The 25,113-nt window shown below is 54.8% G+C and overlaps 2 protein-coding genes across 7 annotated transcripts; both read right to left on the reverse strand.

Moving 5' to 3' along the window:
* Positions 1-246: 246 nt before the first annotated feature.
* LOC141977177 (membrane-spanning 4-domains subfamily A member 4D-like) lies at positions 247-11,542 on the reverse strand. 4 transcript variants are annotated; one of them, XM_074938531.1, is made up of 8 exons: positions 11,294-11,542; positions 8,831-8,967; positions 7,808-7,963; positions 6,105-6,224; positions 5,232-5,288; positions 1,240-1,374; positions 854-973; positions 247-649 (listed from the first exon to the last, which is right to left on the reverse strand). In XM_074938531.1, the coding sequence occupies exons 3-8, from the start codon at positions 7,952-7,954 to the stop codon at positions 533-535; spliced, it is 696 nt and encodes a 231-aa protein (XP_074794632.1). In that variant the 5' UTR covers positions 7,955-7,963; positions 8,831-8,967; positions 11,294-11,542; the 3' UTR covers positions 247-532. The 4 variants fall into 4 exon arrangements, with proteins under 4 accessions (XP_074794632.1, XP_074794629.1, XP_074794630.1 ...); XM_074938528.1 differs by having other exon boundaries at positions 8,831-9,005; XM_074938529.1 differs by having other exon boundaries at positions 7,808-7,966; positions 8,831-9,005.
* Positions 11,543-15,415: 3,873 nt separating this feature from the next.
* LOC141977178 (membrane-spanning 4-domains subfamily A member 4A-like) lies at positions 15,416-21,653 on the reverse strand. Of its 3 annotated transcripts, XM_074938535.1 has the most exons (7): positions 20,715-20,803; positions 20,041-20,224; positions 18,784-18,900; positions 18,007-18,063; positions 16,649-16,804; positions 16,161-16,280; positions 15,416-15,753 (listed from the first exon to the last, which is right to left on the reverse strand). In XM_074938535.1, exons 2-7 carry the CDS (start codon positions 20,164-20,166, stop codon positions 15,658-15,660), a joined length of 672 nt encoding a protein of 223 aa, XP_074794636.1. In that variant the 5' UTR covers positions 20,167-20,224; positions 20,715-20,803; the 3' UTR covers positions 15,416-15,657. The 3 variants fall into 3 exon arrangements, with proteins under 3 accessions (XP_074794636.1, XP_074794635.1, XP_074794634.1); XM_074938534.1 differs by lacking the exons at positions 15,416-15,753; positions 20,715-20,803 and adding an exon at positions 21,368-21,653 and having other exon boundaries at positions 16,044-16,280; XM_074938533.1 differs by lacking the exon at positions 15,416-15,753 and having other exon boundaries at positions 16,044-16,280.
* Between the last annotated feature and the right edge of the window lie 3,460 nt (positions 21,654-25,113).

Raw genomic sequence — 25,113 nt, forward strand, 5'->3', positions numbered from 1 at the left:
CGACAGCTCCCACCAAAGCTGCTCTCACAGTCATTCCTGCCGTCCTCCCTGTCCCCACCTCCTCAGGCTCCAGGCACCTCATCCTGGGCCCCAGCACACACTGGCCCTGCGAGTGGGGGGCAGCAGGGACAGTCCAGATAAACCCCCCAACAACCTGGGGCTGGGGCTTAGGATAGGGGATCCCGCTGAACAGAGGAGCGAAGGAAATGAGGGCTGGCTGATTAGAGACACAGGTTTTATTGCAGGCAGCCTGGACATGTTAGAGTGGTGGGACCTGGGGCTGAGATCCCAGGCACAGGGCTAGGATGGAAAGGCCGTTGAGACCAGCAGATCAATTGTGTGATGCTGCAGGGACATGTCTCTCTCCACGGTCAGTGTGATCAGTGCATGGGGGTCAGCAGGCTCAGTGTCGGGAGCGAGGCGCTACGACCGGTTCCCACTCTGCTGCTTTGGTCTCCAGCAAGGCCCAGCGATGGACATTGGGGTATGTAGGGAGCTGGTGATCCAGGCAGTGGCTGCCCTAGTTAACAGCTCATGCGGTGGCGAGGTCCTTGTAAGGGGGAGGAGTGCAGGCAACAGCATCCGTGTGGGTGTTGGTGGCAGTAGTTGGATCACCTGGAGGCACCATGTTCTGGTAAATGACCACAGACTGGAGGAAAAGGTAAGGACAACCTATCAGGACAGGACTCAAGCGCACCTCTCAGCCCAGCAACACCCCAGTGATGTGCTCCCAGTATAGAACCCTGGAGTCCCAGCTCCCCCTCCCCCCGACACACACACTTTAACCCACTAGACCCCCCTCCCCTCCACTGTCCCTGCCATTAATACAGGCCCCATGGTGACGCATCATTACCACTTGGCTGTAGCTGTCCCGGCAGACAGTTTTGCACCCAAAGGCCGCAGTGGAGATGGAGACGCAGAATTCCAGGAAGGTGAACAGGAACAGAACCATGATGCAGGCCATGGTCACCTTCTGCCAACGGGAAACTGTTGAATTCCCTACAGGACAAAGGCCCCATGTCCCATTCCCTCAACCTCACCCCACAAGCCAGCCAGTCCCCGCCCTGGGCTGGATCAGAGCCAGCGCCCCTTGGAGGGGAAAGGCCCCGTGCCCCATTCCCTGCCAGCTGGTTAAGGCAGTCCCTAGGGGTGGCCATGGGAGGCAGGTTGGTCCCCGTGGGAGCAGGGGGATGGATGCACTGACAGCCCTGCCCTCGTGCGGTGATACCAGGTACTCACATAAGGGAAGCAATTCTCTGGGTACCAGTCACACCTGGACTGATACCTGGATTCCATCAAGCTGATCAGGTACAGGATCATGGCACATCCGGCCAGCACCGAGCTGATGATGTTGATTCCCAGGCTGCCTTTCACCTGGCCGGGAGATGGGGGTGGGGAGAGGAGTGCGCTGAGAGCCCAGCTGGACACACGCGGACAACATGGTATGAAGCCAAGCCCTTCTCGGGGAAGACCCCCCGCTCCAGCTGCGGGGAGAGCCCACACAATGACATCCCATTCTTGTGATCATAATGTTCACTCCCATTGCTGTAGCAGGAACATTTAGGGGCTAAATTGCGATGCTGGGTTGAGGTACGGTTCAAATCATTCCAATCGCTTTGGAAAGAATGAGTGATTGTGGGTATAAGAGAGAGAGAGACTAGATGTGGGAAGCACCTCAAGAGGTCATCAAGTCCAGCTCTCTGCACTCAGGCAGGACCAAATAGCCCTAGACCATCCCTGACAACAAATGCTTGTCCAACCTGTTCTTGAACACCCCCAATGATGGGGATTCCACAACCTCCCTGAGAAGCCTGTTCCAGACCTGACCTCCCCTTGGCTGTTATCAGGCCCCTCCTCCAACTTCCTTTCACCACTATACATGCCCACTTTTTTCACCTTTCCTCAGATGTCGGCTTTTCTAAACCTTTTGTCATTTTTGTTGCTTTCCTCGGGCCTCTCTCCAATTTCTCCACATCTTTCCTAAAGTGTGGTGCCCAGAATTGGACAAAATATGCCAGCTGAGGCCTCCCCAGGGCCAAGTAGCGCGGACAGTTACCTCCCATCCCTTACATACGACCGTCCTGTTAATACCCCAGGATGATATTAGCCTTTTTCTCAGCTGCATCACAGCCTTGACGCATATTCAGTTTGTGATCCACTATAACCCCAGCTTCTTTTCAGCAGTACAACCCCCTAGCCAGTTATTCCCCATTTTGTAGCTGTGCATTTGATTTTTCCTCTGCACTTTTTGAATTCAGACCAATTCTCCAATTTGTCAAGGCCTTTTTGAATTCTAATCCTGTCACCCCAAATGCTTGCAACCCCTCCCAGCTTGGTGTCATCTGCAAGTTTCATAAGTGTACTTTCCACTCCATCGTCCACGTCATTAAAGAACATATTGAATAGTACTGGCCCCAGGAAGAACCACTGCGGGATCCCACTTGATACACTCTCCCAGCTTCCCAGCAAACCATTTGTAACTACTCTTTCGGCCACTTGTGCACCCACCTTATAGGAATTTCATCAAGACTTCATTTCCCTCATTTGCTCATGAGCTTGTCTTGAGGGACTGTGTCAAAAGCCTTAGTAATATCACATCTACTGCTTCCCCCCAATCCACTAGGCAAGTAACCCTGTCCAAGAAAGAAATTAGGTTGGTTTGGCATGATTTGTTTTTGATAAGTCTATGCTGGCTGTTCCTTGTAACCCTATTATCCTCCAGGTGCTCACAAACTGATTATTTAATTTGTTCCAGTATCTTTCCAGGTATTGAAGACAGGCTGACTGGTCTATACTTCCCCAGGTCCTCCTTGTCCCCCCTTGTTAAAGATGGGTGCTGTGTTTGCCCTTTTCTAGTCCTCTGGGACCTGACCCATCCTCCAAGATAATTCCTAACAGTTGCAAGATTGATTCAGCTGGTTCCTTAAGTACCCTGGGATGAATTTAATCAGGCTCTAATGACTTGAATACATCCAACTTATCTGAATATTTTTTTAAACTGTTCTTTCCCTATTTTGGCTTGTGTTCCTTCTCCCTGGTTGTCAATATTAATTGTGTTGAGCATCTGGTCACCATTAACCTTTTTTAGGGAAAATTGAAGAAAAGTAGATATTAAACTAGGAATGGCAATCGATTTACAAAAATAATCATGAGATTAAAATAATAGTTGTGATTAATCGCAGTTTTAATTGCACTGTTAAACAATAACATAATACCGATTTAAATTTATGATAAACATTTTGGGATTTTTTTTCTACATCTTCAAATATATTGATTTCAATTACAACACAGAACACAAAGTGTACCGTGCTCACCTTATATTCTTATTTTTGAGTACAGATATTGCACTGTAAAAAAAATAAATAAATAAATTGTGGCATTTTTCAATTCACCTCCTACAAGTACTGTAGTGCTCTCTCTTTATCAGGAAAGTGCAATTTATAATTGTAGAATTATTATTTTTTCTTTTACATAACCGCACTCAGAACCAAAACAATGTAAAACTTTAGAGCCTAAAAGTCGACGCACAAAGGGGCATACGAATGTTTAGCGCATCTGGCACATAAATACCTTGCAACGCCGCCTACAACAGTGCCATGCGAATGCCTGTTCTCACTTTCAGGTGACATTGTAAATAAGAAGAGGGCAGCATTATCTCCTGTAAATGTAAACAAACTTGTTTGTCTGAGCGATTGGCTGAACAAGAAGAAGGACTGAGGGGATTTATAGGCTGTAAAGTTTTACACTGTTTTGTTCTGGAGTGCAGTTATGTGTATAAAAAAAAAAAAAAAAATTTCAACATTTGTAAGTTGCACTTTCAGGATAAAGAGATCGCAGTACAGTACTTGTAGGAAGTGAACTGAAAAATACTATTTCTTTTGTTTATCTTTTTTACAGTGCAATCTGTAATCAAAAATAAGAATATAAGGTGAGCACTGCACACTTTGTATTCTGTGTTGTAACTGAAATCAGTATATTTGAAGATGTAGAAAAACATCCAAAAATATTTATAATAAATTTAAATTGATATTCTATTCTTGTTTAATGGTGCTATTGAAACTGTAATTAATTGCAACTATTTTTAATCATGTTTGTTTGTTTTTGCGTTAATTGCATGCATTAACTGCAATTGACAGCCCTCTATTAAACACCTCAGCCTTCTTGATGTCATGAGTTATTAGCTCTCCTTCCCCGCTAAGTAGTGGATCTACACTTGCTGCCATCTTTCTCTTGCTCTTAATGTATTTATAGAACGTCGTCTTGTTGCTTTTTATGTTCCTTGCCAGGTGTAACTCATTTTGTTCCTTAATCTGTCTGATTTAGTCCCTTCAAGCTTCTGCTCTTCTGGATAGATAGTGTGACAGGGTCAGGCCAGATGGCTAAAGGAGAGTGATAGAAGGTAGATGTATTAGCCCCGGATTAAGCAGATCCTTTTTCCCTGAGTAAGATAATGGGCTGTTCCAGAACAATCAGGAAGTTGCTGGAACCAATTAAGGCAGCCAATTAAGAAGCTACCAGAATCAATTAGGACAGGCAGGCTAATCAAGGCACCTGGTTTTTAAAAGGACCTTACTTCAGTTTGTGGCGTGTGTGCGAGGAGCTGGGAGCAAGAGGCACGCAAAAAGCTGAGAGTGAGAAGGCATACTGCTGGAGGACTGAGGAGTACAAGCGTTATCAGACATCAGGAGGAAGATCCTGTGGTGAGGACAAAGAAGGTGTTGGGAGGAGGCCATGGGGAAGTAGCCCAGGGAGTTGTAGCTGTCACGCAGCTCTTACAGGAGACACTATAGACGCTGCAATCCACAGGGCCCTGGGCTGGAACCTGGAGTAGAGGGCAGGCCCAGGTTCCTCCCATCCCCCCAACTCCCTATTTGATATAAGAGGAGTTGATCTGTACTGGTGGGTCCCACCAGAGGGGAAGGTCTCTGGCCTATCCCCCAACCCATTAGGTAGGCCAGCAGAGACTGCGGGGATTGTTCTCCTCCTTTTCCCCATGCTGGCCAGTGATGAGGTTAGCTGAGTGAACGACAGGTTTGTGCCACTAACACAAGGAGCCAAAGTGAGGACTGCCGTGAACCTCTGAGGTGAGCAAACCTGCCAGAAAGAGCAGAACCCACCAACGCAAAGGAGGAACTTTGTCACGATGGATGGATGGATGGATAGAAGGGGTGTATAGGGATAGATTGAGGGGTATGTGGAGACAGATAGGAAACTGAGGCATCAATTCGTACCAGTGGTATCTTGGGATTCTTTGCAGCCGCCACTGAGACGGACCCCGAGATGATGTACTGTATGGGGGAGAGAGAAGGGGTTAGAAGCAGGGCTGTGCCTGTGTCTAGGGTTAACGGAGCACAGCAGGGGTGGATAGGTGCTGTGGATGCTGGGAAATACTAGACTAGGGTGTGCTTGGGGGAGGTAGTCCAGCAGGAGACAGGATGAAGGCTGGTGGTCACATGGGAGCCAACGTCTCTGCTGATCCACCCACAGCCTGACCCTGAGCGTCTGTATATTTCTCTCCTGAGCCCTGGCGAGCTGCCTGGGGGGATTAGAGCCCCACGTATCCTATTGTAGGGTCTGCTGCTAGCGCCACCTAGAGGTAATGTTGCCCGACACATCCTTATAAGATCCTACTTTCAGGTGCTGATAACTTTGCCAAGCATTAACTATTAGGGCTGAAATTTCCCATTCGCGGTCTGCTGCAGGCTTGATTTTGTGGATAAATTTCAGTCCAAATCATTCAGCCATTGCTGAGGATGAGGCTAGGGGAAAGTACATTGTTTTGCCCATGGTAAGAATAATTCTTACAACTGTTTCATTGAGAAGCTGTAGGGCCTGCATGCTTTGGAGCAGGGCCTGGAAATGTGGTGGGGGAGGAGGTCACCCTGGGGACAGGGATGTGCCTTTTGCTGTTCAATAAAAAGTCCACTCAAATTTTGCCAAATTTATAAGCATTTGAAAAATTTCTGTTTGCACATGCTCTATAGAGATGTTAGAATTTGGCAGCTAGATTCTCCAAAGGATCTGTCTGCACTGAGCATGCTCCAATCCTTCCCTGCTCCTACACGTGACCCGATGGCAGAGAGCGGGGTGGGGTGGAGACTTACCAGCAACCCACTCCATAGCGGGACGTGCACAGTCAATGCCAATATCCACAAATAGGAGTTGACCATAGCCATCACCATCCCGACAGCAACCTGCATGGCTCCAACTAGGATCTGGGTGATCTACCAGGAAGTGAAGCCAAGAATTTCATCACTGCACTCTGAGCTCACTGGGGGTCGCTTTCCCCTTGGTGCTCCTAACAGGTCCCTCTGTCTTGGGTATTTATCTGGTGCCCATCATCCAGAGCCATCCCTTGGGTACGGCGAATCGGAGCCACTGCTCCGGCCCCCACGCTTTGGGGGCCCCCGCATGGGCGGAGAGGTGAGGCAGGGGGTGGGCGAGCGAGTGGGGTGAGGAGGCAAATAGGGAGGTGAGCGGCAAGTGGGCAAGGGGGGGCGAGGAGGACCCCCACCACCAGAACCTCTCCCTTCCCCTACCACCTCCTGCCGCCAGTGGGCCCTGCCAGTCAGCGCCTACTGCCTGCCATGGATCAGAAGTTTTTTGCAGCATCAGGAGGCGCTGGGAGGGAGGGGAGAGGAGCGAGGGCACAGCGTGCTCGTGGGAGGGGGCGGAACTGGGCAGGGTAGGAGCAGAGGCGGGGTGGGGCCTTAGGGGAAGGGGTGGAGTGGGGGTGGGGCCTGGGCGGGGTCTGATAAGAAACTCGGCACATATATCCTGGGCCCGCACCCCTCTAGGGACGGCCCTGCCATCACCATAGCCTCTGATAGTCTTAGTCTAATGCACTGATCCTCCCCACCCCCACACCCTGGGAGGCATAAATGTGTTGTTCTCGCTATTGTAGAGGTAGAGAAACTGAGGCACAGAGGAAGATTAAGGGAGTTGCCCAAGGGGCACACTAGGAGTTTATGGTAGGGAAGGAGTAAGTAGGCCCATTGATCAGATCTGACACAGCAGGGAGAGTTGGGAAGGGTACTGGGCTGGCTGGGGCCATGGGTCTGATCCAGGGTGGCAGGGAGGGGATGTGATACCAGGCTAGATGGGCTCGTGGGACAGATCCAGGGTGGCAGGGAGGGGATGTGATACCAGGCCTAAGGGCCCATGCATCTGATCTGGGTCATCAGGGAGGGGACAGGTTACCAGGCTAGATGGTCCCAAGGGTCTGATCCAGGCCATCAGGGAGACAAATCTAATGTTTCTATGGTTTATCACCACAAAAATTTGGGAATTATAATCCCAACAGAAGCCACCATCCCATGGCTCCCACCAGGGAAGTCAGCCATGCTGAAATACAGACAGGCTGGATGCAGGTTGGCCTGGGGGGTTCTGGGCTTGGAAAGCAACGGTCAGGGGACGCGCCAGCACTGTCTGCCATACCAGCACCCCATGGTCTGGCAGGTGCAGGAAGAATCGGTGCCCACTGTCAGGGGATTATGCTGGCCCCAGCCGGCTGCATTCTCTGCAAGAACGATGCTGGCGTGTCTGGGGTAACCAGGCCAGGCTCCTCCCTGGCACGAGGCCCACGTTCGGGCAAACATGGGAGCAGCAAGAGGACGGGGCTGGGTCACGTAAACACCCACCCAGTTTATCCTAAGAGATGGAGGGAGTCATCTTCTGGAATTCCACCCCCTAGCATCCTTTGGCCAATGGGACACCACCTTCAAATCACGACATCATCAGAACAAGCTCTCATTGGCTGATTGTCCCAGGTGGGTGGGGAAGCCGCCCCAGTGCACAGGATACTCACCCCCAGGGCCAGCGGCTCCCCCTTGTAGAACTTCTCCCGGGGCTGCGGTTTGGCTGAGATGGCAGCGCTGGCCGTGTGGGGCTGGGTGATGAAGCTGTTGATGATGGTGATGGGGCTGGCTGAGCTGGCTGTCATGGTTGTGGCCATAGAAGAACCCTGCTGAGATAACAGCTGGGCTTTCTTTGTGCTGGCAGGACATTGGGGAGGTAAAAGACACCCCCCTCCCAGGATAACAAACAACCCCCGCACCCAGCTCATCTGGGTCACCCCTTGCCCTATCTGGGGGAGATACAGATCAGGGTTTTCCTTGTGGTGCCCAATCACCCCCATGTTAATATCACCCTCATTCACCCCTTTAATATTGCCATCAGTTTCACCCGCAGCAGGGGGCGCTACTGAACCAAACGTGGCTCCCACAGTCTGTGCCCCATGGAACGTGGCCCTTCCCTCCATGTGGCAGTGGAGCGATGGGATAGTTGTTCCTTTGGCTGACACCGATATCCCATTTCTAAAACCAATTTCCCACCTCTCACCCAGTATCCCCCTACTAACACCAAGATCCCACTAACACCAGTTTCTCACCATTCATACCAGTATCCCACCACTGACACCAGTATTAACACCAGTATCCCACCTTTCACACCACTGACGCCAGTGTCCCACATGTCAGATCTGTTTCACAGTTCTCACCCCAGTATCCCACAGCTAACCCCAGTATCCCACGACTGACACCAATATCCCACAGCTAACCCCAGTATCCCACGACTGACACCAATATCCCACAGCTAACCCCAGTATCCCACGACTGACCCCAGTATCCCACGACTTACACCAATATCCCACAGCTAACCCCAGTATCCCACGACTGACCCCAGTATCCCACCTTTCACAATAATTTCCCACCTCTCACAGCAGTATCTCACATCGAATACCAATATCCCACAGCTAACACCAATATCCCATGCCTGATGCCAGTTTCCCATCACTCACACCACTTTCCCACCTCTCACACCAATATCTCACCTTGATTACCAGTATCCCACCGCTCACACCAGTTTCCCACCTCTCACACCAACATCACAGCAGAATTTCAGAGCTGTACAAACCAACTTCTCAGTGAACGAGAATTCAGTGCGGTGCAGTCTGGGAAGAGTCTCAATCTAATCAAAGTGTGGGAAAAATTCAAGGTCTTCTTTTTCTGCCAGGAGGGAAAGGGGTGATGATCCATTCATAACGCTCCACCTCCACCCAGGTCATGTTATCATCACCCTAGCTCTAGCCCTCCACATCGGCATCACTTCAGTGAGCAGCAGGGGATGCTGTGGACTCCAGTGTGTCTCCCAACTTCCCCCGTGGCCCAGGTTGGGTTCCACTGGAAACCTCCATGGTAGTGAAGAACCCGCCGGTCTGGGTACAGAGAGGGTGTGAGAGGCAGGGCTGAGGTTGGTTCTGGCTGAGCATGGAGTTTTGTGCCATTTTTCTTGCCTGGTAAAGAGCAGAGCCCCGGCTGAGGGATCCCATGAACTGAGCGGAGATGAGCTAAAACAGAGCCACCTGACTAGCAGCCCCACCTGGAGCTGGAGTGGGCAGGAGGTAGACCCCCCCAGTAGGCCATGCTGCAGGGGGCTCAGTAGGGGGCCCCAGCGGAGATGGCTATGACAGGAAGGGGAGCTGGTCTAGAAAGGGGAGGGGACCTGGGAGTCAGGAGAGATGCACAGGCCAGGGCTGATACAGGTTGCGGGGGGGGGGGGTTATCCCCCAAAACACTGTGGTTGTATCCAGAGCCCCAGCCCCAGTAAGTAGCCCAGATTCTGCGCCATTGAGCTTCCACAATGGACTAGGTGTGTGTGTGTGTGTGTGTGTGTGTGTGTGTGTGTGTGAGAGACTGTTTGTAGGTGCATGTGACTCTCTATGTGTCTGACTGTCTGGTGGGACTCTCCTTGTGTGCATCAATTTATTTGAGCATAAGCTTTCATGAGCTATAGCTCACTTCATCGGATGCATAAAGGTGGAAAATGCAGTGAGGATGTTTTTATACACACAGATCATGAAAAAATGGGTGTTTATCACTTCAAAAGGTTTTCTCTCCCCCCACCCCACTCTCCTGCTGGTAATAGCTTATCTAAAGTGATCACTCTCCTTACAATAAGAACAGGAGGACTTGTGGCACCTTAGAGACTAAACAATTTATTTGAGCATAAGCTTTCGTGAGCTACAGCTCACTTCATCGGATGCATGAAAGCTTATGCTCAAATAAATTGGTTAGTCTCTAAGGTGCCACAAGTCCTCCTTTTCTTTTTGCGAATACAGACTAACATGGCTGCTACTCTGAAACTTGTGTGCATGTGACACTGTGTCTCTGACTGTGGGAGGGGGGGACTGTCTGTGTGTGCATGTGACTCTGTGTGTCTGACTGTCTGTGGGGGGGGGACTGTCCGTGTGTGCATGGGACTCTCTGTGTGTCTGACTGTCTGTGCATGGGACTGTCAGTTTGTCTGTGTGTGCATGTGACCCTCTGTGTGTCTTACTGTGTGGGACTGTCCATGTGTCCCTGTTGCATCTCTATGGCTGCCAGCTTGATGTGTCTGTAAGTGTGCTTCAGTGGGTGGGTGTGAGAGAGATTGTGTGTGAATGTTTCTCTTGTGTGTGTCTGTCTCTGAGTGTGTGTGTGTGTGAACATGTGTGTATATGTGAGTGTGGTAGCAGTGTGACTGTGTGTTTGTGTCCATTGTTGTTGTGAGTCTCTGAGTGTGTGTGTGTGTGTTATGAGCTGGGTGAAACCTCTCTATAATTTGGGTTAAAACCCTAGTCAGGTTGACAGGTGTGAACTCACCCTCCCATTAACATAATCCCCAGTAAAGACAAGAGGTGCGTGTGACACACACACACACACACACACACAGACAGACAGAGTTTTGGGGCTGGGTATTGTTTTGGGCAGGGCTGTGTGTGAGAACACCCAGACACTGAGCTCACGCACAAGCAGTGTGTCTACACTACAGCCGCACGGCTACAGCACTTTCGTGCAGACCCTCGTCGGTGGTGGGGGTTTCCAGTGCTGTACCGAATCCATCCCTATGAGATGTGGTAGCTAGGTCGACAGGAGAATCCTAACGCGTCCACGCCGGGGTGATCTGGGTGCAGAGACATGGGGCTTTGTACTCTGCTTGCTAATAAACAAAACTGTGTCATAGCCGATCCCTGGCTAGCCCCGATTTCTGCCTCCAGCTGGGACATCCCCCGAGCCCCCTACTTTGACTAGCCGCTGAGGTCAGAAGGGGCAACATGTGTGTCTGTTTATGGGGTATTTGAGTGCGTGTGTATCAGAGTGTGTGCTGTACCCAAGTCCCTCCTGCCCCTGAACTCCCAGCTCTGTCTGACCCTGCCACTAACTGACAGCCCCCACCCCAGCAACCCACCACGCTCCCCAGAGAGACCCAGCCATGGCAAATCCCCTTCCCCAATCCCCTCCTGGCTCCGGCTCACCCTCCATCCGGCTCTGCAGCTGGCTCTCACTCTGGCAGGAAAGAGCTGAGCTTGGACCCCATGCCGTAAACAAGGGGCCCTTTTTGGGAAGCTCCAGAACTGATCGCCGCCCTGATTGGCGCCAAAGTACGCGTAAGGCAGGCCAGGGGCTGGGCAGCGTCCCAGCCCCCCTGCACCCCTTTGCCTGGTGCACAAATGGCTCCTGTCAGCAGGCTGCAGGCAACACGCTGCTCACCAGCAGGACCTCTGGAGACTAACCATTTCCTCCCCCTGCCCAAAGTAAGGGTAAGCAGGGCAGGGCTGGAGGCACCGAGCTGCGGTTGTGCTTCTAGGCAGAGCTGACGGGAGGTTTTCCAGAGGGATGTTTTGCTGTTGGAAAATGCAGATTTCTCAGCCCCCAAACTTCCCGTGGGGACACGCGGGCTGCAAAGCAAAAAGGTGACAAAGCAGGGCCCTGATGACAGTCCTTAAAGAGGCCCAGGGCTGTTCTAACACGGCCGGGGGTCGGCTGTTCTCCTTGCCCAGCGAAGGTAGGACGAGAAGCGGCGGTTAATCCACAGCAGGTGAGACTGAGGGTGGATATTAGGACCAACTTGCTAACTCTAAGGGGAGCTGAGTACTGGAACAGGTTAGCAAGGGAATCTGCCCCATGGCAGGGCCTCTGTGTGCCCCTCCCCCATATACTAGATCCCCCCATTCTTTCCCCATGCCAGTGGCTCTATATGTCCCTGTGATGAAGCCAAACTGTTCTTAATGTTTCCTCTGAATATTGTGGGGGTGCCTCAGTTTCCCCTATGCAGTTCTTAAGTATCTAGGGGGTGGGATAAGGGTGTATGATCATTGCAGAGCCCTAGAGGGCGGGTGTGTGCAGGGCTCTGGACACAGAGAACGGCCAACACCCTGTTTCCTGGCACCTGATGGCCTGGCCCTTCCCCCCTGCCAGGTGAGAGCTAAAGGGCTGGAGAGAGTTTCAGTTTGGGGCTGGCTGGGGCATGGAGTGAAGTGTAGACGTGGTTGTCTGGCTCACTGCCCCCCACCATGGACCCTGCCCCCCCAATGGACCCAGCTGAGGGGTCCTGTTCTCTGCACCTACAAGCTGTTTTAGACCATGTTCCTGTCGTCTAATAAACCTCTGTTTTACTGGCTGGCTGAGAGTCACGTCTGACTGCGAAGTTGGGGTGCAGGACCCTCTGGCTTCCCCAGGACCCTGCCTGGGCAGACTCGCTGTGGGAAGCGCACGGAGGGGCAGAGGATGCTGAATGCTCCGAGGTCAGACCCAGGAAGGTGGAAGCTGTGTGAGCTGTGTGTCCCGCAGACAGTCTGCTCACAGAATGGAGACTTCCCCAGAGTCCTGACTGGCTTCGGGGGGGAGCAGTTCCAGAGCATCGCCCAGGGACTCCGTGACAGTCCCTCACCATTTTTCCCTTCTGTTTTTCTAGTGCCCCCCCCCCCAAATCAACAGGGTTCTGTCCATCGGTGCCTGGTCCCTTCCCTGACAGTTCGGCACTGATCAGATGCAGCGTTCAAACACTATCCTGTAACACCCACACAGACGGACAAAGACATACTACTGAGTGGCGTGTCGGGCCTCACTTCACCAGCCTTCTGACGATGGGAAGGGACCCAGGTGCTGCGGGGATGGGGGCCAGAGAAGCCCCTGTGTTAGGTTGGGGTCCTGCACAGACACACAGCCAGTGGCCACCCCGAGGACTCACAGAGGCCAGCGGCAGGTCTGGGGGCAACCCCCAGCTCTCCTAGACCCTATCCCTCACCAGGAGCAGCAACAGGGATCCCAGTTGTCAGCCCAGCAGCGGGGCTCCAGCTCTCAGCCTGGCCAGGCTCCAGCTGTCAGTCCCGGTGGCAGGGCTCCGGCTGTGAGCCCCATGCAGGGCTGACAGCCAACAGGCGATGTAAGTAACAGTGTCTACATAGCCACTGCGTCACCCTAAGTACACCCACCTAAGCGCTACCCCTCTCGCAGAGGTGGCGTTATTGGGTCGGTGTAGCGGGCAACTCACATCGGCAGAAGCCCTGTTGCAGTGTAGACATGAACAGAGTTAAGGTGACGTAAGCTGCCATATATCGACCTAACTGTCGTGTAGCCCAGCTCTCAGATACTATCTGATCCTCTCTCTCTGCAGTGGTTGAGGGAGGAGCTGATTAGACGCTCTTGAGGGTTGTTGGTTTGTTCAGTGACCATCAAAGTGTAGGACTGGAGGGGACCTCCATGCGCCCTCTGGTCCAGTCCCCTGCACTCAAGGCAGGACTGTAACAGCCAGACCAGGCCTGATGGGTGTTTGTCTAATTTGCTCTTTAAAACCTCCAATGATTCCACAGCCTCCCTAGGCAATTTGTTCCAGGGCTTAACCACCCGGACAGTTAGGACGTTTTTCCTGATGCCCAACCTAAACTACCCTTGCTGCAATTTAAGCCCATTGCATCTTGTCCTGTCCTCAGAGGTGAATGAGGCTGCATCGCCCGATGCCCGGCTCCCGCGCTGCTCTGGAGGGGCCTGCACAGCACAAGCTGTTCTCAGCCTGCGGCAGGAAGCATCTGGGCCTGCAGCCTGGCCAGGGGAGGAAAAGGAACTAAGAAGGGTGGGAGATGTGGGGAACCAAGGAACTGGCCCTAGGGTGTGGAGACACAGACCAGGATCTGGCCCCTGAAGGGTTAATATTGAGTAATGATTTAGCAATGACTCCCTCTGCCAGTAACTCTGACAATGGAGGAGGGGCACCATGCTGCAGGGAGTGGGGGGGGGGCTCAGCAGGGGGCACTGTGCCGGGAGTGGGGCGGGGGAGTATTGTGCTGTGGGGCGGGGGGAGGGGGGGGCGGCACGGCTCCAGGGTCACAGTTACTGGCAGAGGGAGTCACTGTTAAACCGTTGCTCAATATTAACCCTTCAGGGCCTGCCCCACCCCAGAGCTAGTTCCTTGGCTCCCCCCATTCCCCACTCTCGTTAGTTCCTCTTCCGCCCCAGGCTGGGCTCCAGGCCCAGACACTTCCCGCCCCAGGAAGAGAACAGATTGTTCTGAACAGTCCCCTCCAGGGGCAGCCGGATTTGGGGGGAGGGGAAGATTTTCCCTGCAATTAACTTCTATCTCCTTGCCTCCTGCTCTAACCATTCCGCCCCACTCCACTCCTAGAGCTAGAGGAGAACCCAGGAGTCCTAGCTCCCTTGCTCTAACCACTAGAACCGTCCCCCTTTGCAGAACTATCACAGAGGAGTGTCACCATAATCCCCACCCCATCCTCTGATCCCTCTAACTCCTGTCCCGTACCACCCAGGCCCCTCCCCATAACCACCTCCACTCAAATCTCCACTGCCCCCTCACCCTTCCACCCACTAATGTTCACTCCCTTCTCTGCCGGCCTTTGAGCCCTTACCAATTTGCCAATAACATGCTCCTTTAACCTCCACCAGACTGGGGAGCTCGGCCTGGCTGGCTGCCTGCCTGGGCGCGCTGGCTCCGCATCATTCCTTTGGCATGTGCCCGGTAGCCATGCCCCCGTCCCCAGCGCCATGCTCTCAGGTGAACCCCATGCTCAGCGTTATTCCCCCGAGGGGCAAGTTGGTGCCACGTGCTAGCCGGGGTAAATGGCGAGCGACTGAGCCCGCTCGGGGCAGGAGCCGACCCCTGGCTTGATCCCTGTCTGTGTGCAAAGAGAATGCGGAGAATCTGTTAACCTTAAGAAAAACTGTTTTCTTGGGGGAGGGGTGCCTCGTGGGAACCCCTCGCTCAAATTGCCCCCGATTTAGAGCTCTAAACCTACCCTGTAGCCCCAAGAGGAACACCAGCTCTCAAGGCAATCCAAGTTGCCACATGAACGCTGCACGCTGCCTTTATCTCAGCACTGAGGGTCTGTGCCATGCACTGAGTTCACCTGTTCTCAGCTCACTGCCTTTATCTCAGCGAGTTCACCTGTTCTCAGGTCCAGCATTTTGGCAGCCCCTACAATACCAGGACCATGCCTGGGCTGCCCCTGTCCCTTCGCCAAGTCAGGGGATCCTGATGAATAACAGAGGCAGAAACTGGGGCTGGTTGTTCGTATGAAACACGTTTATTGGGTGTGGGGAGATCAGGGGTGAATGCGCAGCAGAGAGGAATCAGATCCTGTCGGCAGGGGAGAAGAAAGAAAGAAAGAAACTGTAATTTGCCACACTGTAGCCTCGCACCGTCCCTTTAAATCCCGCAGCAGGAAGCTGTCACACCGTTAGTGTAGATGGCACCATCAGGAGTGAGTCCCAGTCGTCACCATCCACAATGCTGGCCCAGATACTGCGCTGCCCCCTGGGGGCCATTGCAGGGCCGGCAGCAGCTCGGAGTGGTTGGGGTTGGTCAGCAGGTGGCGTGGGGCACGGCTCAAGGGGTCTGGGTGTCCTGGTAAGGGGGCGGGGCTTTGGGGGGGTCATTGGCGAGGGCAGCTGGAGGCCCCATGTTCTGATAAATCACTACAGACTGGAGGGAGAGACAGGAGGAGAACATGAGGGGCAGCCCTAGAGTCAGCCACTCCCCTGCCCCCCACATTCCCCTATGCCCCCTACTCCTCCTTCCTGCCCCCCACATTCCCACGCAGCCCTATCGGGCAGTGCACAGACACAAATTGTTCATGGAATAACTCCCCTAGGGAAGTATGGGGGCCGGGCGGGGGGAGGTTCCTATATCTGTCAACTGACTTAAAAAGAAGATGGGTTGGACAAATGTTTCACACACCCAAGGATAGAACCCAGGAGTCCTCACCCATGGCTTTAACCTCTAGACTCCACTCCCTTCTCTGAGCCTGGGATAGAACCCAGGCGTCCTGGCTCCCAGCCCTCCCCCCCCCCAACCCCAAGACCCTCGTCCCCTCGCACAAAGGCTGTCACCGTGTCGCTGTAGCTGTCCCGGCAGAGTGTTTTGCACCCGAAGGCAGCACTGGAGATGGAGACACAGAACTCCAGGATGGTGAAGACCAGGAGAATCATGACCACCCCGAACATGGTATCCTGGCCAGGGAAGATCCACGAGGGACTGACTGAGAATACACACAGCACCCCGTGCTGAGCCCCCGCTCCTCGCACTACGGCGCCCCTGCTGAGCCTCCTGCTCCCCGCAGCACAGCGCCCCCTGCTGAGCCTCCCGCAGCACAGCGCCCCCTGCTGAGCCTCCTGCTCCTCGCACCACAGCGCCCCCTGCTGAGCCTCCCGCAGCACAGCGCCCCCTGCTGAGCCTCCCGCTCCTCGCACCACGGCGCCCCCTGCTGAGCCTCCCGCAGCACAGCACCCCCTGCTGAGCCTCCCGGGTCACAGATAGCACCAGTGCCCCCAGCTTCGTGGGGCAGAGCTGGGCAGGCCGAGGGGGCAGCTGGACTCACCGTGGGCACTCGGGAGGTCAGCGCGCAGGACTTGGACTCCTCGATCCAGTAGCAGGTTACTCCCGGGTAGTAGAAGACAAACGAGAACGAACAGATGATGATCCCCACTCCGGCCACTATGGCGCTGAGGGTATTCATAGCCAGCATGCCCTTCACCTGGGGAGGAGGCATCAGAGACGTGGGGCTAGGAGGCCCAACTATGTTGTCCACACACCCCACACCTCCCACCCCTGCATCTCCCCAGCCACCCTCCTGCCCTTGAATCCTCCTGCACCCCTCCAGACGCCCTCAGCCTGTGCCCAGCCTCCACGGTACAGCATGTCGGTGGAGATTTTAATGTCTAGCGAGACAAGGCTGATGGGGGCCCAGCTTCCGCTGGGGAAATCATAGAATCATAGAATCCCAGGGCTGGAAGGGACCTGAGGAGTCATCTAGTCCCACCCCCTGCTCAAAGCAGGACCAACCCCAACTAAATCATCCCAGCCAGGGCTTTGTCAAGCCGGGCCTTAAAAACCTCTAAGGAAGGAGATTCCACCACCTGCCGAGGGAACCCCTTCCAGTGCTTCACCACCCTCCTAGTGAAAAAGTTTTTCCTAATATGCAACCTAAACCTCCCCCACTGCAACTTGAGACCATTACTCCTCGTTCTGTCATCTGCTACCACTGAGAACAGTCTAGAGCCATCCTCTTTGGAGCCCCCCCTTCAGGTAGTTGAAGGCTGCTCTCAAATCCCCCCTCACTCTTCTCTTCTGCAGACTAAACAATCCCAGTTCCCTCAGCCTCTCCTCGTAAGCAAGCCAGCCTGCTCTCCAGAGCTGTTCTTCTGATCCTTGTTACAATCTTCAGCCCGAAACAGGCGGCTTTCAGCCATTCGTGGCAGTTTTCAGTGGCAATGTTTTGGGCTTTGGGGCAATTTTGAGTAGACATTTTTCATTTTCCCTGCACTTTTTAGCAGCTCCCAGCTACAAATTTGCTCTTTTGGGGGCAACTTTTGGCAGCCAATTGGCCATTTTCAGCTGTGTGGGGTGGGCTGCCTTTTTTGTCTGAAAAAACTGGGGGGGGGGGGGTTTGGTGGCTGTTTTGGGCTGAAATTTTTCAATTTTGGGCAATTTCCCCCTGGAAATTCTTCCTTTCATGACTGTTTTGGGGTAAAATGTTTCAATTCTCAGCCGTTTGGCCAGTTTGGGGATGGGAATTTTCAGTGTTGAGAAAAAAGTCAAAAGTTTCCATTGGAATTTTTGGTGAATTCTCCCCCCCCCCACAATTTTTCATGTTTCAATTAACTTTCCCGGGGGGGGGGGAACCCCAATATATTCCAACTGGCTCAAAAAACAGGGGACAGAAACCTCGTTCCTTACCAGTGAGATCTTGGGGTTCTTGGCAGCCTCCACACAAATGAACCCCGAAAGGATGTACTGGAGGGAAAGCAGAGATGGGTGAAAGCTGCTGCCCACTCTTCACCCAACAGGTGAGATCATCCCAGTGCCCCCCACTCACTTGGTGCCTCAGTTTCCCCTCTATGCATTAGGTATATTGGCATTCCCTCCCTCACAGGCAGGGTGAGGATCAATACACCGGGGGAGGGTGGTCGTCACACATTTCTCATGCTCATTACACATCTCAGAGGCTCCCTCCCCACCATGCCAAGGGCCTTATGTGTCCCCCACTTCCCCTCCCTTCCATGCCAGGGAGCTCTGGATCCCCCCATTCTTCCCTTTCCCCCCATGCCAGAGGCTCTGTATGCCCTACAGAGACTCAGTTGAAGATGGGGGAGGGGTCCAGGTGCTGCGGGGATCGGGGCCAAAGAAGCACCTGTGATAGGTCGGGGCTCTGCACAGACACACAGCCAGTGGCCACCCCAAGGATTCACAGAGGGGACATGCGAACCCGCCCAGCAGGCCAGCGGCAGATCAGGGGGCAACCCCCAACTCTTCTAGCCCCATGGCCAGTGCCCCAGTCGCCACTCCGTCACCCCGGCAGTACCAGCGGGCTTCCAAAGACCATTGGTCATGCTCCGGGAAGCCGGGTTCAGGGCACGGCGCTGGCTGGCTAAACTGCCCTACGGAGAGGATTCCGAGACAATGTCCTCCTTGTTTGCACACACACACCCCGAAGCCCCCACCACTAGGACTTACCAGGATCCCAGTCCAAAAGGGGGTCCCCACCTTTATCACCACTTGGTGGTGGTCATTCATCAGGGTCAGGATGATGCCAAAAGCTATCTGCACAATGCCCGTGAGTATCTGTGTGATCTGCAGAGACACCATGGTGCATGTTACTGGCCAGGAGCTGCATTCTGGGGAACTTACTACATGATTACTCAGTCCCTACTACAAGGTTACTCCATCCCTACCACACGGTGACACAGTCTCTACTACACAGGGTCTCTGTATTTTGGCTAGTCATTCATGAGAGGATAAAGCCTCTAGACGGATCCTCAGGAGACTTGTGTTCTGTTCCCAACTCTGCCACTGGCCTTACCCTCCCTGTGGCTCAGTTTCCCCACGATACCTCATTTGTAAAGTACTTTGAGATCAACTGATGACAAGGGCTACTAAGAGCTAGGGATGATAATTATATGGCTACTTAGTCCTTACATCTACTTAGGCCAAGATTTCCAAAGGAATTATGCACCTGAATGCAGGTGGGTGTCTCTTGGGCTTGACAAAAGTGCCAGAGCTAGGTGCCTAACTCCCATTGACTTTCCATGAGCTGCAGGCACCTAGGTAAGTCTTGGTAAGTCCCACTTGCGCCTCTCTACCTATCTAATCAACTTAGATATGTATCTACTTTTGTTTTCGTCTATATGTCCCATCACCTTAGTTTGGAAGTAATGGATTAAAATAATGTAATTGCATCATGCTCCCAAGTGGAACATTCCTAATGAAAACAGCTTGGAATTAGGACTCCTGGGTTCTATCCCCAGCTCTGGGAGGGGAGTGGGGGTCTAGTGGGTTACAGCAGAGGAGCTAGGACTCCTGGCTTCTATTTCCAGCTCTCATAGGGGAGGAGGGTGCTCAGAGGGTCAGGTCTTGTGCATCCTGACTCTGACTCGCTGTAAGTCTCCAGTCAGGCACCCACCTAGCTCTGTGCCTCAGTTTCCCTCTCTGTATTACAGAGATAATCATCCCCAACCACATTTCTAAGGCACTTTGGGATCCTCAGTGCCACAGCACTATACCAAGGCCACACATGACAGCCTGTGGCCAAGGATAGGACCCCCTGCACCTAAAAGCCTGAGTGTCTTCCGTCCAAGCTAATCAGGCAACTACACCCAGCAAGGGCAGCAGCCGCCTCCTGTTAATGGCCCAGCCAGCAGAAGGAGTCGGAAAGGCTCATTGTGTCCCCCTGGGTCCCCTTCGCAGGCCAGCCTCCGGCTATGCTGGACTCACGCCCAGAGCCAGTGGCTCCCCCTGGTAGAACTTCCGCAGGGGCCGTGGTGGGGCAGAGGAGGCTGACGACTGGGCCTGGGGTATGATCTGCGTCAGCAGGACGACTCCGGAGGGCCCCGCCTCCATGAGGGCAGCAGGTGCCTATTCCCGGCCTGTGCAGTGCTGACAGGAGCCGTCACAGCAACTAAAAGAGGGAGAGGAAAAGAGAGAGAAGGAGGGGGAAAGAACGAAGAGTCTCACATTTAGGATGAGAACAACTGGGATTCAGGGAGTCTAGTGGTTAGAAAAGGGATGGTTGGGAGCCAGGACTCCTGGGTTCTCTCTATGGCTCTGGGAGGGAAGTGGGGGCTAGTGGTTAGAGAAGGGAGGGTTGGGAGCCAGGACTCCTGGGTTCTCTCTATGGCTCTGGGAGGGGAGTAGGGTCTAGTGGTTGGGGGGGGGGTGCACAGAGCCAGTTTTTCACAGGAAACCTTTCCCCTCCCATCTCTGCCAGCCCGCTTGCTAGCGGATCTCTCCCAGGCCTGTGGTGGGAGGGCATCAGACATGGTGACCCTCCCAGCCTCCGTCTGCCCCAGCCCCAAGGCTCGCAGCCCCCCAGCTGCTCTGTGGCTGATGCACCCCAGAGAGCGCCCCTCCCGCTGCCCAGCGCCCCTGCTATGTTCGGCTGTACTTGCCCTGGGCTCCTAGCACCCCCAGCCGCTCCTGCGGGCCCCCGCAGCTCAGGCTGTCTGCCTGGGCAGGAAGTGGCTGGGCCTGGTGCCCAGCCAGGGAGGGAGAGGAAGAGGGAGAGGCCCGTGCAAGGGGGGAGCCAGTGGCCTCTGGCACGAGGATTGAGCAAGGGCGGATTTGGCCCTGGTACCTCCAGGCCAGCCTGGCAGAAACACCCAGCCCAGCAGCAGGCTGGGCACAAGCTGGTGCCACGGGTGAGTGACCGAGAGGAACTGTCCGGCCGCTGCCTCAAGCCTGCAGCCCAGTGGTTTGACAGCAGGTCAGGGCTCGGGGATCAGCCGAAAGGGGCCGGGCCTGGCGGGCCAGGCCACCGAGCTCCCAGCGCGGCTCTGCCCTCTGGGCCATGTCGTGTGCGGAGGTTTCCCAGACATGCGGGGCTGGAGGGGACCTCAAGAGGGCCTCAGGGCCAGCGCCCAGGGCCAAGTCAGAGCCGAGGGACCCCCGAGCGGCCCTGACAGGGTGCGTCCAGCCCAGTCTTAAAACCCTCCAGTGACACGGTTCCTTGGGTAACCTGTTCGGAGTGTCCCGGCTGTTCTTTTGGCAGCCGCTAAGTGTCTTCCGGGTGCTGACAAACAACAGTTGCATTTGTGGGACCTACCTGCTCTACCCGAGGGAGCTGCATCGCAGTGCCAGGCGAGCCGTCCTTGTGTGCCGTTATGTGCGGCTGTTCCCCGGCTGTCCCACCCCTGAGGCGGCTGCATCCCAGCGCTGGGAAAGCTGTCCTCATGCGGCTGTTCCCCATCTGCCCCACCCCAGATGTGACTGCATCTCAGTGCTCTGCATACCCAATCCCAGCGTTATGGGTCTCAGATGATTTGTGCAGAGGAGTCCATTTCTGTTGCAGGAGTGATGGTGTGAGTGAAAGCCCCATGATATTAACCCTCTACTTTCCAGTCCCTGACCCTGAACAACAGGCCCTACCTCTGGAGTGGAGCAGCTGGGGAACAGCCACACATAACACCCCATGGGGACAGCTCACCCAGTGCTGAGATGCAGCTACCCGTAGCTCATTATCTGAGCACAGTTCAGGCCTTGAGCAACCAGCACAGAGCTGGCCCCACCCAGGGGGAAATTCCTGCCCTTGGTTGTTTTCATTCACTAAAGCCCATGGCAGCCAACTCTCTGAGCCCTTTGAACTGGCCTGAGCTCAGCGAAGTGCTAATGGAGCCCTGCTGCCACCAGAAGGGGCAAGAGCTACCAGTGCTCCCCTCCCACAGCCACAGATGGAACCCAGGAGTCCTGGCTCCCAGCCCCTGCTCTCACCCACTAGACCCCCACTCCCCTCCCAGAGCCATGGATGGAACCCAGGAGTCCCGGCTCCCAGCCCCTGCTCTCACCCACTAGACCCCACTCCCCTCCCGGAGCTGGGGATAGAACCCAGGAGTCCTGACTCCTGCCCCCGCGCCCTGCTGCATGAGAGGCTCACAGACACTTTGCTTCCCCAGAAGGAGTCATTTAATGTCATCAAAATACAACACAGGGCGACCGGCGCTCAGAGACGGGTTGGGGGGACAGGGATGCAGGGGACAGGCCAGGCACAGGCCGGAGACTCGGATGGGGGGGATAAGGCCTGAAGGGGGGACAAGGATGGGAATCCAGGCCAGGAAGGGGGAGGGGACAGAGATGGGGGAACAAGGCCTGGGAGAGGGAGGGGACAGGGATCGGGGGACACGGCTGGGAGGGGGAAAAGAGAGGGATGGAGGATCCAGGCCGGGGAGTCAGCTGGAGGGGATGGGCGGGGGTGATCTGAGCCAGGGGTCTGATAGGCAGATCACAGAGGAGGGAGCCGGGGGCACTCAGCAGCCCTCTGGTCTGCGCTGCTGGTTCTGCCCCAGCCCCCATCAGGCATGCAGCATCTCTGTGGGGCTCCGAGCCGGCCCCTCCAAGCAGTGTCTGGCCCCCAGGCATCCCCCAGCAGGGCGTGCCTCAGAGCCGCGAGATATCGTAGGCGCTGTAAGGAAAAGGAAGAGGGGCTTAGGGGGGCTGGGGGGACCCTGCGGGGCCCAAGAGAGGACAGGGGCGGCTCTCACCTCCTCCGCTTCCGGCCCCCACATCCGGGGAACTTCCCGAATTTACCACCTGGGAATGGAGAGAGAAAGAGTGTGAACCCAGGCGTCCTGGCTCCCAGCCCCCAGACCCGCTCTACCCGCCAGACCCCACTCCCCTCCCAGAGCTGGGGAGAGAACCCAGGCGTCCTGGTTCCAACCCTACCCCACACTGCTCTACCCATCAGACCCCACTCCCCTCCCAGAGCCAGGGAGAGAACCCAGGCGTCCTGGTTCCAGCCCCACCCCACACTGCTCTACCCATCAGACCCCACTCCCCTCCCAGAGCCGGAGAGAGAACCCAGGCGTCCTGGCTCCCAGCCCCTACTCACAGGTGAGGATGAGGATGCCCAGGACGAAGAGGATGGCTGCGGCGATCAGGCCCCACTTGCGCAGGGAGTGGTAATCTGAAAGGAGGGGGGAAGGGGGTGACTGTGAGGGGAGTGAGGTGAGGAGCAGCACCCCCTGCTGCTCGGGGCAGGGACAGCTGCTACCCACCGTAAGAGAAGATTTCCTCTTGGCTTTGGCCGGCTCCTGCGGGGGCAGAGAGAGAATTACCCAAAATGCCTGGCTCGGGGGAGGGGGGAAAATGGGGCAGGGACCTTTCCCCTCTGCAGGGCTCTGGCTCCGATCCAGCCCCGGGGCACTCACCTGATCTGGCCGAGCTCCCATGCTCTCTGCGGCTCGTCGCCTGGGTCTCAGGCCTCTTGGAGCCTGGAAAGAACAAGTTCTGGAGTGAAAAGGATTCAGAGACCCCAGCTGAGACCTGCCCTCCCCACCAGCTACCTCTGGGATGGGGCACAGGGGGGCTGGTCATCCAGGGAGCCTGCACCCAGTGCCGAGATGCGGTCACCGCTAGGGTGTGAAGTGAGGGAGCTGATTATCCAGAGACCCCCTCTCCCAGCCCCAAGATGTGGCTTACTTCTGGGGTGGGACATGGTTATCCAGGGAACCCTCGCCCGGCCCTGAGTTGCGGCCGCCTCTGGGGTGTTACCTGTCAGCTCTATGTTCTTGGGGAACCAGGGTGCAGTATCCAGCCTGTCTGATTCACGAAGGACCCCCCACCCCCCCAGCCTCCACTTGAACCAAAGCTGATCAGAAGAAAAACTTACAAAAAGCAATGAAAAGGCCGTGGGCGACACACCTACAGCCCTCCGGACAAGGGTGACAGGATTAAGGAAACTCCCCTAGCCTCGTTTGCATGGAAGATGGGACAGGGAGGCATCGCCCTTAGCATACAGAATGGAGAACAGAGATTCCAAGGCAACCAGAAAAGCAGGGACGAACTGAATGATGGGGGATCCCTGCTCCAGATGTTAATGAACTCACACCTGCACACACCCAGCTCAGCCGTTATCAGACCAATTCGAGGAATAAATCCTTGATTGGGATCCTCAATACTGAACCTGCCTAATTGCACTGTGAGCTCCCTTGAAGGAACACTGCCCATAGCCAGGAACGAGCAGTTCCTATTGTCTAGCCTGAACAAAACAATTTTGGTATCCTCCCTTGAGCCACCAGTTTACCCATAAACAAATCTAGTGATCTCCCTTGAGCCATTGTTCTTTCCCTACAAAGACCCCGACCCATGCGCAAGGAAGTGCTCTGATGCCTGGATCCAACATCGGCATCAGTTCCATTGGGATTTCATCGTCTCCTGACTGATCATGCTGGGGGCTCTGCCTGGCTCCAGCACTCCGGACCCCCAGCTACCCCCACCACCTGGGAACCCCGACCAGTTCAAGCGTCACGGAGTGGCGAGAACCCAGCTCTCACTCTCTCTAGGTACAGCCTTCTGACCCTGACTTGTGTGACCAGTTAGAGTTTTCTAAACCTGACTTGTGTGATCAGATTGAAGCTAGATGTGATAATGTAACTCGTTTGTTTGTTTGGCTCCCCTTGTATGGTTATTACCAGGCAATAAACAACTTTTAAGGTTAAGCTGGTTGCTTCCCTCTCTCTCTCTCTCTCTCTCTTGTTTTTGGCTTCCCCATTCGCTCTGCAGCAACGCTCCTCTTACCTAAGCTAAAGATCCCTGCAGCGCCCCAAAATCCTGTGGGGTTTGCTCATCAAGTGGGTTACGACCAGAACCACTGTAACGTGGAAGTGGGGATAGGGATGTGCTGAACCTGGGGCATAGGAGGGTGACAGCTTGGAGGTGCTGCTCGACCCAGCCGGCTCAGGGGTGCTCTGTTCCGGGGCGGTGCCCGTGGCATAGGAGGGTGACAGCTTGGAGGTGCTGCTCGACCCAGCCGGCTCAGGGGTGCTCTGTTCCGGGGCGGTGCCCGTGGCATAGGAG

This window comes from Natator depressus, chromosome 24, assembly GCF_965152275.1.
Source record: "Natator depressus isolate rNatDep1 chromosome 24, rNatDep2.hap1, whole genome shotgun sequence".
Lineage (NCBI taxonomy): Eukaryota > Metazoa > Chordata > Testudines > Cheloniidae > Natator > Natator depressus.